The 12,836-nt window shown below is 32.3% G+C and overlaps 1 protein-coding gene across 1 annotated transcript in view; it reads right to left on the bottom strand.

Moving 5' to 3' along the window:
• The window catches only part of LOC110456222 (dual oxidase-like), a 56,267-nt gene that overhangs the window by 17,782 nt on the left and 25,649 nt on the right, over positions 1-12,836 (bottom strand). The window contains exons 2-11 of the mRNA XM_021506820.1: positions 5,668-5,907; positions 4,959-5,027; positions 4,519-4,689; positions 3,947-4,134; positions 2,768-2,972; positions 2,187-2,356; positions 1,624-1,684; positions 1,284-1,380; positions 804-885; positions 411-513 (exon numbers count right to left, since the gene is read on the bottom strand). Of these exons, the coding sequence (XP_021362495.1) occupies positions 411-513; positions 804-885; positions 1,284-1,380; positions 1,624-1,684; positions 2,187-2,356; positions 2,768-2,972; positions 3,947-4,134; positions 4,519-4,689; positions 4,959-5,027; positions 5,668-5,728 (1,207 nt within the window). The 5' untranslated portion in view covers positions 5,729-5,907. The remainder of the gene's footprint in view (positions 1-410; positions 514-803; positions 886-1,283; positions 1,381-1,623; positions 1,685-2,186; positions 2,357-2,767; positions 2,973-3,946; positions 4,135-4,518; positions 4,690-4,958; positions 5,028-5,667; positions 5,908-12,836) is intronic.

Genomic DNA, 12,836 nt, shown 5'->3' with positions numbered 1-12,836 from the left:
GAAATGTTATCGTATATTTTCTATGTATGAACAAAAAACAGCACATTGTTATTTCTTTAAATTATAAGTATCAGGGTGACAATGATATTTATTTCCAACAGTTAATGTGGAATATCTATTTATCTGTAACAATATATTGCTATGATACATGTATGCTTGTCTGTTTGCAATAAATGACATCCTGTATAAGTTATGTAGTATTATTGTTTACATAATAACGCAGTGCTTTTAGTTAAAGAAATTATATCTCCATATCAAAATGTAAAACAACGGGAGAAAAATATAATTAAAATAAATTATCTATTAACCTGTGTAGTCGACTAGTCCGTTACGAAATGAATGCAGATGCCCCAAAAAGTCTTGCTAATAATAATATAGTTAAATCATATAGAAAAAATGCAAAACCTTACTTTGGATATCTTCCACGATTTGAATGTCTTCTCGCTCGCTTAACTGATTCGCAAGACCGAGTAAAGTTTCCTCTATGCCATCCTCACGTTCAAGAAGGATGTTCTATAATGTTCAAAAACAAAGCAATAATTGATTTATATCAACGTTTTTTATGACACTCTTGCATGCATTTATATCTTTAATGGCCTGGACAATTCGTTTATATCATTTATCATTGAATACACAACGAGCGGTTTTTTATACGCTTAAAACCTATTTCATTCATGCTTTTTAAAGCATGTGATACATAAAACAATAAAATATACGATACAAAATAACAAGTCCATTATTAAAATGTATCAAATTTTCTCCAAACAGCATTGTATTTACTGTAGCATGTTTTAAAAACAAACCTGGGATTCAAAGTAGGTATTACACAGTCGTAGAGCTTTCGGGCCCAAATGGGAGTCGATGTGATCACAGCTGCCCACTCTCCTGTAAAACAAATTATTGATTGTTACGATAGGAAGGTGTTTCCTTTAAAATATCTCAATGGTTCATGTTGTTATGTGACCTCTTATATATATCGTTTCGCTGTTTAGTATTACTTGAATTTCTGTTTGTGTTATGAAAGACGTCTTTTGTGTTTCTCTGCTGCAGCGTTATTTATATAAAACAACTTTACCTGAAAAGTAAATATTGTTGTTTATGCTTGAACCTTTTTTTTTTTAATGTAGCAAATCATTAAAACTTAAAAAAAGAAAACAAAACAGACAGTATTCACACTACACAGTTTAGGTAAAGAATGAAGGTCAGATGAGATTAAATCCAACCAAAAGTAAATAAATAAAATTATATAGGGCGATATATACATTTGTAAATTAAATAATTACCGTTGATGAATTCCAGCAGGTATCAAGGTCATAATATATCTAAGCGCTAAAGCATCAAACACCGCTGTTATACCCGGTTCTGTGGACGACTTGTAGCCTAGAATACATGATAGATGCGCATCATTACTAAATCAGTCTTCCAATATATAGTTTTAAATTGTTATAATTGATCATGGGCTTCGTGTATACTTTTTGTTTATATCTAAGTTGAAATTAAATAGGATCTGACGTCAGAAATTAAGCTAGCATTTTTATTGACTCTACGTAATACACTATACTATGGGGGAAAATGTTTTGGTTTTTTTTATCTGTTAGGATGTATCATGCTCTATATATTCACCTTGGTATGGCGGTAATTTCGTTTTCATTAGCTTCGGTAACCATTCATAGACAATGATATTCTGAAAAATTATACATAAAAACACAAGATGACGAGTGAAATGAGTTTTGAAAGACGTATTACTGCAAGATCATTTGTACCTTTAATACATTCATCCCACTGTACAAGGAGAATGTACATTCACGAGTACATCTTACAGTGTAAATAGAAAGAAAACATACTAACAAATTTATATAGTTTCATATAATAATGCAACCTTTACGTGTTCATATACATAAGGTAAACGTCAATTTCCATGTTTGTGAACGTATTGGGGTTCACGTTCTCGTCGTTATCACCCGTTAAATATTTAATCAAACGAAACTAGGGTAACGCTTCTCAACACTTAAATGTTAAATTACAGGAATTTTCCTGACTGCATCTGAATGCTAAGCCAGTAATAAATGAGTTTGATTTTATTGACGGTAATGTTTTATTGCGTAAATCATGAATTTTCGTTTCTATGAATGCTGGGTTAACTTTAAAATATGACACGACAAGATATTTAGGAAGATTTAGCTTACCTGTAGACTGGCAATAACCCATTTTCTAGATTTAGCAAAAAGATCAGCTTGTGAAAGATTTTCTTGATCTTCATGGATAAATTTTTTGGCAAGGTAGTTATGCCATCTATAGAATAAAACGCCAAGGGAGAGAACTGCAGGGTTCTCATGGACGTGTTTATCACCCAACTCTGAAAAGAGGTAAGTTTGCGTAATTTGATTAAAATGTTACATATATAGATCAAATAATGTTGATTATTGAACAGATATTTACATGTAATTATAAGATTAATTGCTGTTACGGACAAAATTGCAAATATCCCTCATCGAATATTTATAATGTTCTAATATTTACCGTAGTTTTGTTTCAAAATTATGCATAAAAATCAAAGTACCAAATACTATGTTTTCTAACGGTAAAAAATGTATATTTGATTCTGTTACTTCAATATTCCAAACGGAGCATGACTCACAGCAATTAAGACCAAATTTCACCAGATGACAATCAGTAGAATACACGTATATATTTTAGACCTGCTCACAAAAAATATCTCAAAGTGTTAGGAAATGTTTATATAAATGAAAAGAATCACATTACTCACTCCATAGTTTAAGCGGATTAGCTATTTTATGGGATACAGATGGATACGCATCGTACGGTACTCCAATATCATTCATTTCCGGATATTTTCTCCACTTGTCACCTGATGCTAGATACGCTGTTTTGTCCTCACGAAGAAAAGCAGCCCGGACCGTATTGGTACCGTATACAAACCCGGCGTCTATATAGCTGGTGGCTGCGTTCAACTGCAATGAAAACAATTGTTCTGTTATAGTTTTAACTGACTACTGATTGAATTTTAACATTTTTTGTGTGTAGTTGATATTTTAATATAGACATTTTCGCTATGCATTTACCTCTTCAGGAGAGTTTTCTGTTAAGTGGAAAATGTCATTGTAATAAAAAAGCTAAATGCAGAAGCATTCTGGACGTTATATATAATTCAATTATTATTATTATGACGTCAAAGTCGACTGATGTAAGTATCGATAATGTGATTAACAATACAAAAATACAGAAGATAGCATATCCCCGATTCAGCAAACAGAAAATACGAAACACAATAGCACGAACAACCGTTTAAAATCAGTTCGCTCTAAATTAAATGCAGACCATACCGTTCAGTTTTCAATATTAACTAACATTTTGGTTTCCTTTCTAAAACATCATATGAACATATATCGTATTAAGGGATAACCTGAATGTTATGGTTGAACAATTATCAATATATAAATATATGTTTAATTACAGTGCTAACTGTAAAATAAAACAGAGTTAGAGTAACCCCCATTATAAATAAATCTTATCCATTCATGGTGATAGGGTATATCCACGTTTATCGATTCGGTTGACGGGAAGAGTTAAGGGTCTGTCCTCGGAAAGTAATTCTTCCCTTTCGACGGAAGTGTCTATTCATTGTCAGAAAATCTTTACTTTTGACAGATACGCTAAGGGGTCTGTAAATAAATCTTCATTACTTCTGTAAGTAAATCTAAACGTAAAAAAAATCTTTTCTATATAAATCTTAACTATTGACGGGTAGAGTTAGGGGTATGTCCAGTGTAAATAAATTGACATGTTTACGGCTAGTGTTAAGGGACTCTCCTCTATAAGTGAATATTTAGTATCAAAGGGAAGAGTCCAGGATCTGCCCACAGTTAGTATATTTTACCTGTTGAAGAAGTGAATTAGGTGTCTGCCCACAGTTAGTATATTTTACCTGTTGACGAGGTGAATTAGGTGTCTGACCACTGTTTTTATCATATGCTGCTCTTTCATATGGCATAGACATAGTGCCGGAACATTGTGGATCGTAATCCGGGTCACACCTTGGTACAGGGATTGACAAGAGCTCAGCTGGACACGTCGTATCGTCTACATCCGTGAGTTCAAAGTCTACCAACTGACCTGTAAAATCAACGCTTTGTTAAAATAAACAACAACGAGGGTTTGGGATATTTTTCATTTATTCCGTATTATCTTATCAAATCTGAATGTTTCTCAAGTTAAGTTCCCTTGTTATGATTTGTATATCTATACAAAAATAGATTGAACGTGAATGTATGCTATAAGACATTTGACAAAAACAGTAAGTAATGTGATTTTAAGGTGTATTATTCTCAATATCATCCATGTTTTATTTTTCGTATATGTATCATATTTGTAGTAGCAAGAGGGTATATTATAATTTTAGATCCCTCTTTCAGACGATATCAGAAAAAGGCACAGTGCATGTCGTTGCTAGTATTAAGATAATAAATACACGGAGTGACATGAAGAGTTAATACTTACCAAAGAATGCGAAGAGTGCTGATCTGTTTAAGAACGAACCCCCGGAGTCTAGAGACATATTCTGTCTAAACAATGTATTGCTGATTACTCTGGCACTTGGAAGACCGTTACTGGGAACCTTGTACGTGAAGTCGGTATACGCTGTTGTTATGTTGTGAATGAGGGGCTCCCCTTAATGAAATACAAGTTGTGACATAGTTCAATAACATGCTATTATCTCGGATACTTTATTTTTACGTGTTTGTATTCTGTAAGTAATAATAATGTGTATACTCGGAAGTTATATTTATATATGGCCGTTTGCTAATTTGTGTTTGTGTGTTTTTTCATTTAAAAATCAGATTGAAAAGTAATGCTTGACATTTTACAGCGGGTACAATTTCAACGTACTGATAGCCTGCCGTTTTAGATTATATTTATATACATATGGCATATATTACCTGCTCCGCCCCAGTTTATATGAGCAAAATTATTGTACCAGCCATCAATCCTCTGAACTAGTGAACTCTCTGTAAAATATAAACATAGTCCAAATTATAGATACAATCAATCGTTTGCTAAACGTTACGTTAAAACACCGTAAATAAATAGTATATTCCATGTTTTAAGGGTCCTTTCAACACCATCTGGATCAGATCGTAAAACACATTTCAGTAATACAGTATTTCAGCTTTAACCTATTTGCCTTGGCTATCTAACCCGAGAACATGAGACATGAGAAACAATTGATGATGACTGAGGTAAAAAAATGATTACTTGACACCTGCTATTAATTGAAAAGTATAAATGATAAATGATAATACAATTTAAGTGATATCATTCCCTATAAAGGAGCTATGAGGTGCGGCAGTCGGGTAGACATATAAACTACAGACCATACAGCCACATGCGTTAATACCGTTAGTGCACGTGGAGTGTTTTATCACGTTGAGAAATATGCTTATAATCACGGACCGTTTGTACGGTCGTAAAGTCCAACGACCGTTGTAAAACTGTTTAACTATACTATCATTCATATTAAGAAAATTAATTATGAAATTTAAAAAAACCATCAACGACAAAGTTTGTAATTATGAGTTCCATGGAAGTTAAACGAACACCTATAACACAAATAATGTAATGAAAAGGAACATGTAATAAACCACTTACCTGCAAAATGGGAATGGCACTCGTGTAGAAGAAAAAATAGAATGAAGTGATACACATTCATCGTTACAAATGTGTCGGTTTGGTTCCCTACTTTAAATATATATATTTAGTCTGCAGTGTCGTCTTTGCGTTTGCATCTCGTCCGGTGTAGTGTGCCACACAGAATGTGAACTTGTCTAGGTATGTTGTCTGTTTTAACAGGTACAATGCGGATACGATCCTGACGCACTCGGTTTTGACCTGGAATAAATACAGACGTGGAGTTCGTCATACAGGTAAACTAAACAGGTAAGCTATATAGATATGTTGAATATCCGCATACTAAGGCCATGCTCTCATAAAAAGGTGTGATGATAAGTTAGTGATTGACAGCAGGGATATTCCTGTATCCCTATATATATAACGATTCATGCATCAGTGTTGTAAATTTTGTCGACAGAGAGTTGTCCAAACTATTGTTATTTACAATATGTATTTTTTTAAACAAACGTTATGATAAATTATTATTCTAATATGTACACCACATATTAATGTCTTTTGGTTGTAAATGTAAAACGTTTCATTTTGATGAAAGCGTGAATTTACTTTTCTTGATTTGATACGATAAAGATGCCCCTTCTGTTTCATCAGTATAAGGATCAAACACACCTTTGTTTTAACCTGAAGGTGTTGCTAATTAGGTCATATAGTACAAACAAACCCGGATAATGATAGGAACGATGAAAACAATGTTTTTAGGAAAACAAATACATTATTGAAATGTGCTTTTGATATATATTGCGTTATGGGGAATTTTGTGCAGTGATTTGTTGAAATTAAAAAAGATAAGTATTTTATTCAGAATGGATGAGATTTATTAAAATGACTTTTACAAAGATTTGGGTCTATGGGTGACTTTTTCAAAACGGATGCAAAATGATCTATGTGCATGTTATGGGAGAATACTAACATAAGGTAAAACTGATTTCCTGAATTATATACTCATTTCTCTTTGTTATATTTACAAACGGACAGATGAACGGTTGTCGTGATAGATTGATTACTATCGGATTCCTTTATGTACACCGTATCTATATTTCCAGTAGTGTAGCTCCATGACCATCATTATGGTTATTCAGGAATCCATAGTTGTTTTGGCAATCGTAAAAAACAGAAAATTGGAGATATACCAATCTGACTATAATTATGGAATTGTATTTACCTTATTGGTCGATTTCCATGTTAACAGAGTTCGTTCAATAAACTTACACTGCGTAAGTGCTGCACATACAATAATATACCTATGTAAGCTATCTGATGTAGGCCTTCTACATAGGCTCAAGCTGTCAAGTCGGCATTATATTTTCTAAACTTTACAAGTCTTCTTGATTCAAAATGTGTTCAATTAAAACGCAATACTACAGTAGTGATGATATGCTTACGTCAGATATGAGGTGATTTATCAGTGTAACAACATAGGTATAATATCAGTAACTTTCTGTTGGCATTCTCACATCGATCTGGGCCCAGTTGTTCTAAAGTTGATTAGCTTAATCATTGTTTAACGACATATTTTAACCTCTAATAATTTGGTCAATATTCAAGATAAAAGCTTGTAATTTTGCATGCAGTTTACTCTTCTGAAATATTTGCTGTCAGTTTTAATCTGTTAATAGCTTTGTTTTAAAGTTACACAAAAATAAAATTTGCGCTTATCACTATTTGTACAACTGGGCCTTGACATATCAACTAAAGGTAACTATAAACAGAAACCAGGAAGATGTTACTTCGTGGTCAATTTAAATCAAGATATCGATTTCAATAGGCATGACAAACTGATGAGCTGATGTACTATAACAGCTAATTTAATATTAAAATTTAAATCCTATCAGTAAGTCAGAATTTGTTTTTCATTTCAATATTGAACATCTGTAATGTATTGGTAGCTGAGTCACGTTAAGACTTCAGATGGTAAATGTCAAACTTTTTACAGAAATAAAAATCAAAAATAATAGTCAGTGTAAATATAAAAGTACTTTTAACGCCATTTTGTCAGGATAAATTATTAAGTGATAATGAATACTTGTAAAGCAGTATCGTTCAAAAGATCTTTCGAATCTATCATTTTTACGAAATATCGTATATGATTGGATGGCTGTGTGTCCTTGTTATAAACATAACGATATGTCAATAATTCAAAAAGGATCACTTAGAAAAAGTCAAAACTGCACTTTAATATTCAACACTTTTCTCAAATCTCTTGTTGATATGATTTTTCAAATTGTGATCAAGGTGATGCGTTAACGTACTTTAGCAGGCAATGTCAAGGACACTAGATTTGTCAAAATGAAAGGGTAGTTGTGCATTAAAACGAATAATTGAAACAAATCGATTTTAAACCAACCAAAACCATAGGAGTAAAATATGATTGATGGCACAGGTAAACGACCAACATGAAATTAGCTTTAAAATATATGTTATCCTATTTCATATATCAGTAAATATATAATTACAAGCGCCTTAAATAGAGTACATCCTCGTTTCAGCGTTTCCTTGTTGGACAGTCTGTATGAAGATTAAGTTTGATTAATGATTGATGCTGATTGGTATTCTTATAACTTTCGTCGTGACTATCATCCTGAGAACTTACACTGTAAACAACGTTTAAATGTGTGTGCTATTAACATACTCAAGGTTTGCTGTAGCCTTGATGGCCACAGTTATGTCGTTTGAGTGGTGGTATGGTACATACTAAACACACTTTAAATATTATCTAATCTAATTAGCCAGTACCCCTCTCTTACTTTAATTCACAATTAATAGGTATTACGCACCTGTCCCTCTGTTTCAACAGTAGTTTAAACTATTTGGATTGCCACCTTTTTGGTCCCTTACATCACCGATGAGTCCCTGAAAGACGACACAGCTGTATGATGCTGTGTAAGTTATTTTTAGCTCATTGTATCTTTTATCAAATGTTATAGGTGTAGTCACGTGTGTGTGTGTTAGGTTCATCTTTTAAGTCACACGACAAGATTACAAGATTACAAGATTTCACTATGTAAAAAATATCTGTAAAAGACAAATAATAAATAGATAGATACTGTATAATTACGTCAATAAGATGCTAAGTAAATTCCATATGTACATAATAAGCTACCAAATACATAGACTCAAAACGCTTACATATCGTTAATTTCTTAATTTACTGCATGCATATTAAATCCATCGTAATTTGTCTGTGTTTTAAAACTAAATTCCTGGTACCCATTTTTTTTTCTTTCTTTAATATCATTTTTTCAATAAACAATTACAAAAACTTGGAAACAATGCATAATAGATTAATTAAAGCAATGTAAAAAAAAGTTATATCAGCGACACCGCGGGGATGACAACAAAAACAGTATTCAGGGGACAAAAGGCGTATTGTGCAAAACAATGACTCATGACGTTTCATTGGATCTGTACTATTCATAGTACTGGTACATAGAGGTTCAATTCATCTCTGAAATAACATTGTGGATATCTATAGTAGGGGTAAGATACTTTGCGACTTGAAATATGCGTATTTTGTCTTTTTTTAATTTTAATTTTTATTTAAAATATCTGTATATAGTAGTTGTAACATGCATTTTAATCTGCGGCGATAGTACGTGGAACGTCAGAAAAGGATGCCCACATCCAAGAAATACCTCAACAGTGATCAAAGTATGATGAACCGGTTAAGGTATCGTTATACCTGTTACGTTTAGAAAAAAAACTAGGTTTCTGTGGATAAGTCAATGTATTATTTATGTTTAAATATAACTTTAATGATATAATTGAACTCTAATTTGGTGTCTTTCATCAACTCATCTTTTTTAAAACATTAAAGTAAGATAATAATTGAAGTATCTGAGTTTCCTATAAATGAGTTGAAACACTGTCAAGGTCAGCCTTTTTTTTTGCAGTTGTAGATCATCCAGTTCCGAGGCCACTGCCCTAGCCTACTAAAAGGTATGTCAGGGTATGTGATACATTAATCCATGTCAAATAATTTATAGCATATCAAAAGATAAAATCAATATCTATATTTTTTCATCTTTTTGATGTGACATTTTTAACACACATACGTATCGATCTAGCGTTAAACTGTTTCATACAGTTATTAAGGTGAACGACTCCTGTGAGTAAACGTATATGTTGATATGGAAGAGCAATGGGGGTACCCAATTTATGTTGAAAACACTTTTATTACGATGGTATTCAATAGTTCCAATAATAAGCAAATTGGTGTTTAGTTCAGCTGTACATATATAGTGTAGTTGTTGACATCTGCTAGCAGTAAATGAACGTTCTAGTTGTCCCTTAAACATGTATGAATCAATGCTAGGTGTAGGCAACTCCTATCCTACATTCTATTAATTCCACACATAAGATGGTGTATTTTTTGTTAAATAATGTTTATTTTTAATTATAACATTATATTATAATAACGCAGTTCTTCTACGTTCACAATCATGTATGCACGTTACCTTATTATTGAGCCGCGTTTGGTATCATTTGTATATTCTTTATACACTTTTATGTTTTTCAGAAGGAGGTAAAGAATTTGTTCTTTCTTAGCAAGTTAAGCCATCAGTCACAATATTTAACACTACAAAGGTTTGCGACATAGGTGGAGAGGCATGTGACCGAACTGACAGTACTTTGAGACTACCCCAGGGAAGACTCAAATATGAAAAAGTTAAAAGCGAAGAATTAACAAAGATGATTTTAAGTAGAATATAAGAAAATAAAAACTGCTCATTACGGATAAATAAATGGTGGTCCCTTAAGACAGATGATTGCTTAGGGATGATATCTCGAACAGATTCCATTGTAAATCGTTTTGTCTCAATTGATGGAAACTGTGGTATCAAACTTATGATTTGGTCATTTTTAATAACGTACACTACGTTTGACATATTTTCTATATTAAATGGTCTATATTACAGTAGTCAGTATGAATACCGGTCCCCAACCGGTCACCGACCCTTTGATGTATATATGTATATATAAACAAATAAAAAATACATATTTCTGAAATAATTTTATCATCTGTCAATATATAAATGTAAATAATTTTAATGTTAAATTAATAAGAATCGATTTCGTATCGGATTAATTCCTAAACGTTTTAGTCTACGGCGTGTGAAATTAACCCTTTAGTGATACTGGAGTGTAAGGAAATGGATCGTAAAATCAACCCGACATTGATCGATAAAGGTTTACACAAAGTTCATCGACATTTCGATATGCATTTAATTCTAAAATTCAATAAAAATGACATGAAATAAAGGTCAATACATTTTCACTGAATGTGGATTAACCAATTAAATTTAAAAAAAATAGAACATAATTATGTATGTGATATTGACACGACACAGTCACTCAATTATTTATTTAAGATTTTCATTTAATTTCATAAGAGATTTATAGTAAGTAATCGCGCATTTCTTCCAACCTTAAGATTCAAACTATTTACATCGTTTCCGTGTTAAATTGCATACAGATCTAGAGTAATATTTCTAAAGTGATATCATTCTGGGTGTGGCCATCCCTTCATTTACCTTATATCAATAGCTTTCAGGTGCGACACCTTCCCAGTAGGATAGACCGTAGGCTAGTTTCTAAGTTTATGACAAAAGACATTATAATCAATTTAAGATAACGGAGATAAATGATCAAAACGTCAACACACAAGGACTAAATCTGAACTTCAAGTAGATACAAATACACGGGGATTACGTGAACGCCAAAACTGCATGAAAGATATCACAAAATATTTATGAGGAAAAAAACACAAAACAAAAAGTGTGTTGCCAAACACCATAACCGACATGCTACATTATCTGTCACGTTCGGTTTGGTTTGGTTTTATTTTGTTTAACACACCATTCACAACAAATGTCATTCAAGGACGTGCCTCCATGTGTGTTGTGTAATCGTTCATGTGTGTATGTGTGCCGGAGACAGGGTATGTTGGTGTACTTGCCTCCTTGTGATAGTGCGGATCTGATGCCAGCACAGCATTCCGCCCGGTCACATTATACTGCCAACGGGTGAACCAGTTGTTGCCCTTACAACACTTCTTCACATCTTTCACGTAAATTTTAAGAAAGTAAATAGGTCACCACCAATCTAAGAGAAATTAAACCGGTTACTAATTGTAATCAACGCTGAAATATCATAGGTTGAATTCGGGTCATAATCGTCTTCAACATCATTGGTCAAGACAAACGTATCCAAATAATCGTTAGAATTAAAGGTAATGCTACACAATTTAATTATCTGTAATCTCGGTTCGTTTTTGAAACTGAACGCTTTTCTTTCAAATACTTTTTATATTGAATTAATGTATATTGACAATATAAATACCTCTAGAATTGAACATATCGGCAAACAAACCTATTATTACATTTTGTCTGGTGTCTTGTTCAATACATACGAAAGTGCATAGTTATACATTCGATTGATTTTACATAAAGGATGCTTTGTTAGCTTTCACTTCGGAGAAATGTTACCTCCCCAACATAGTATATTTTAGATTTCCTTGTCGATAACGTATTAAAGTGGTGTTTATATTAAAACACGGATCTACTATAGCACTAAACATTGCTATTTACACTTATATTTTAGTAACTGGGTTTCAGGCAAAAGTCCAGAGAAACCAATTTTGCAGATAAATAAAACAGGATATACTTCAGGCTCTCTACAAACTGTTAATTATATTAAAAAAAAATCATGGTTTTAGTATCAATAATTGCCTGCACATTGTAAATGCATACATACATGTGGCATTCATAGGTGTCACCAATCAATTAGTCAAATTACAAATAATCGTAGTTTAGTTACAAATAATCGTAGTTTAGTTACAAATCATCGTAGTTTAATTACAAATAATCGTAGTTTAGTTACAAATCATCGTAGTTTAATTACAAATAATCGTAGTTTAGTTACAAATAATCGTAGTTTAGTTACAAATAACCGTAGTTTAGTTACAAATCATCGTAGTTTAGTTACAAATCATCGTAGTTTAGTTACAAATCATCGTATTTTTATTACAAATAATCGTAGTTTAGTTACAAATCATCGTATTTTTATTACAAACCATCGTAATTTAATGACAAATCATCGTAGTTTAATTACAAATAATCGTAGTTTAGTTG

This window comes from Mizuhopecten yessoensis, unplaced genomic scaffold (assembly GCF_002113885.1).
Source record: "Mizuhopecten yessoensis strain PY_sf001 unplaced genomic scaffold, ASM211388v2 scaffold8573, whole genome shotgun sequence".
Lineage (NCBI taxonomy): Eukaryota > Metazoa > Mollusca > Bivalvia > Pectinida > Pectinidae > Mizuhopecten > Mizuhopecten yessoensis.
This window is presented reverse-complemented; position numbering and strand designations above follow the sequence as displayed.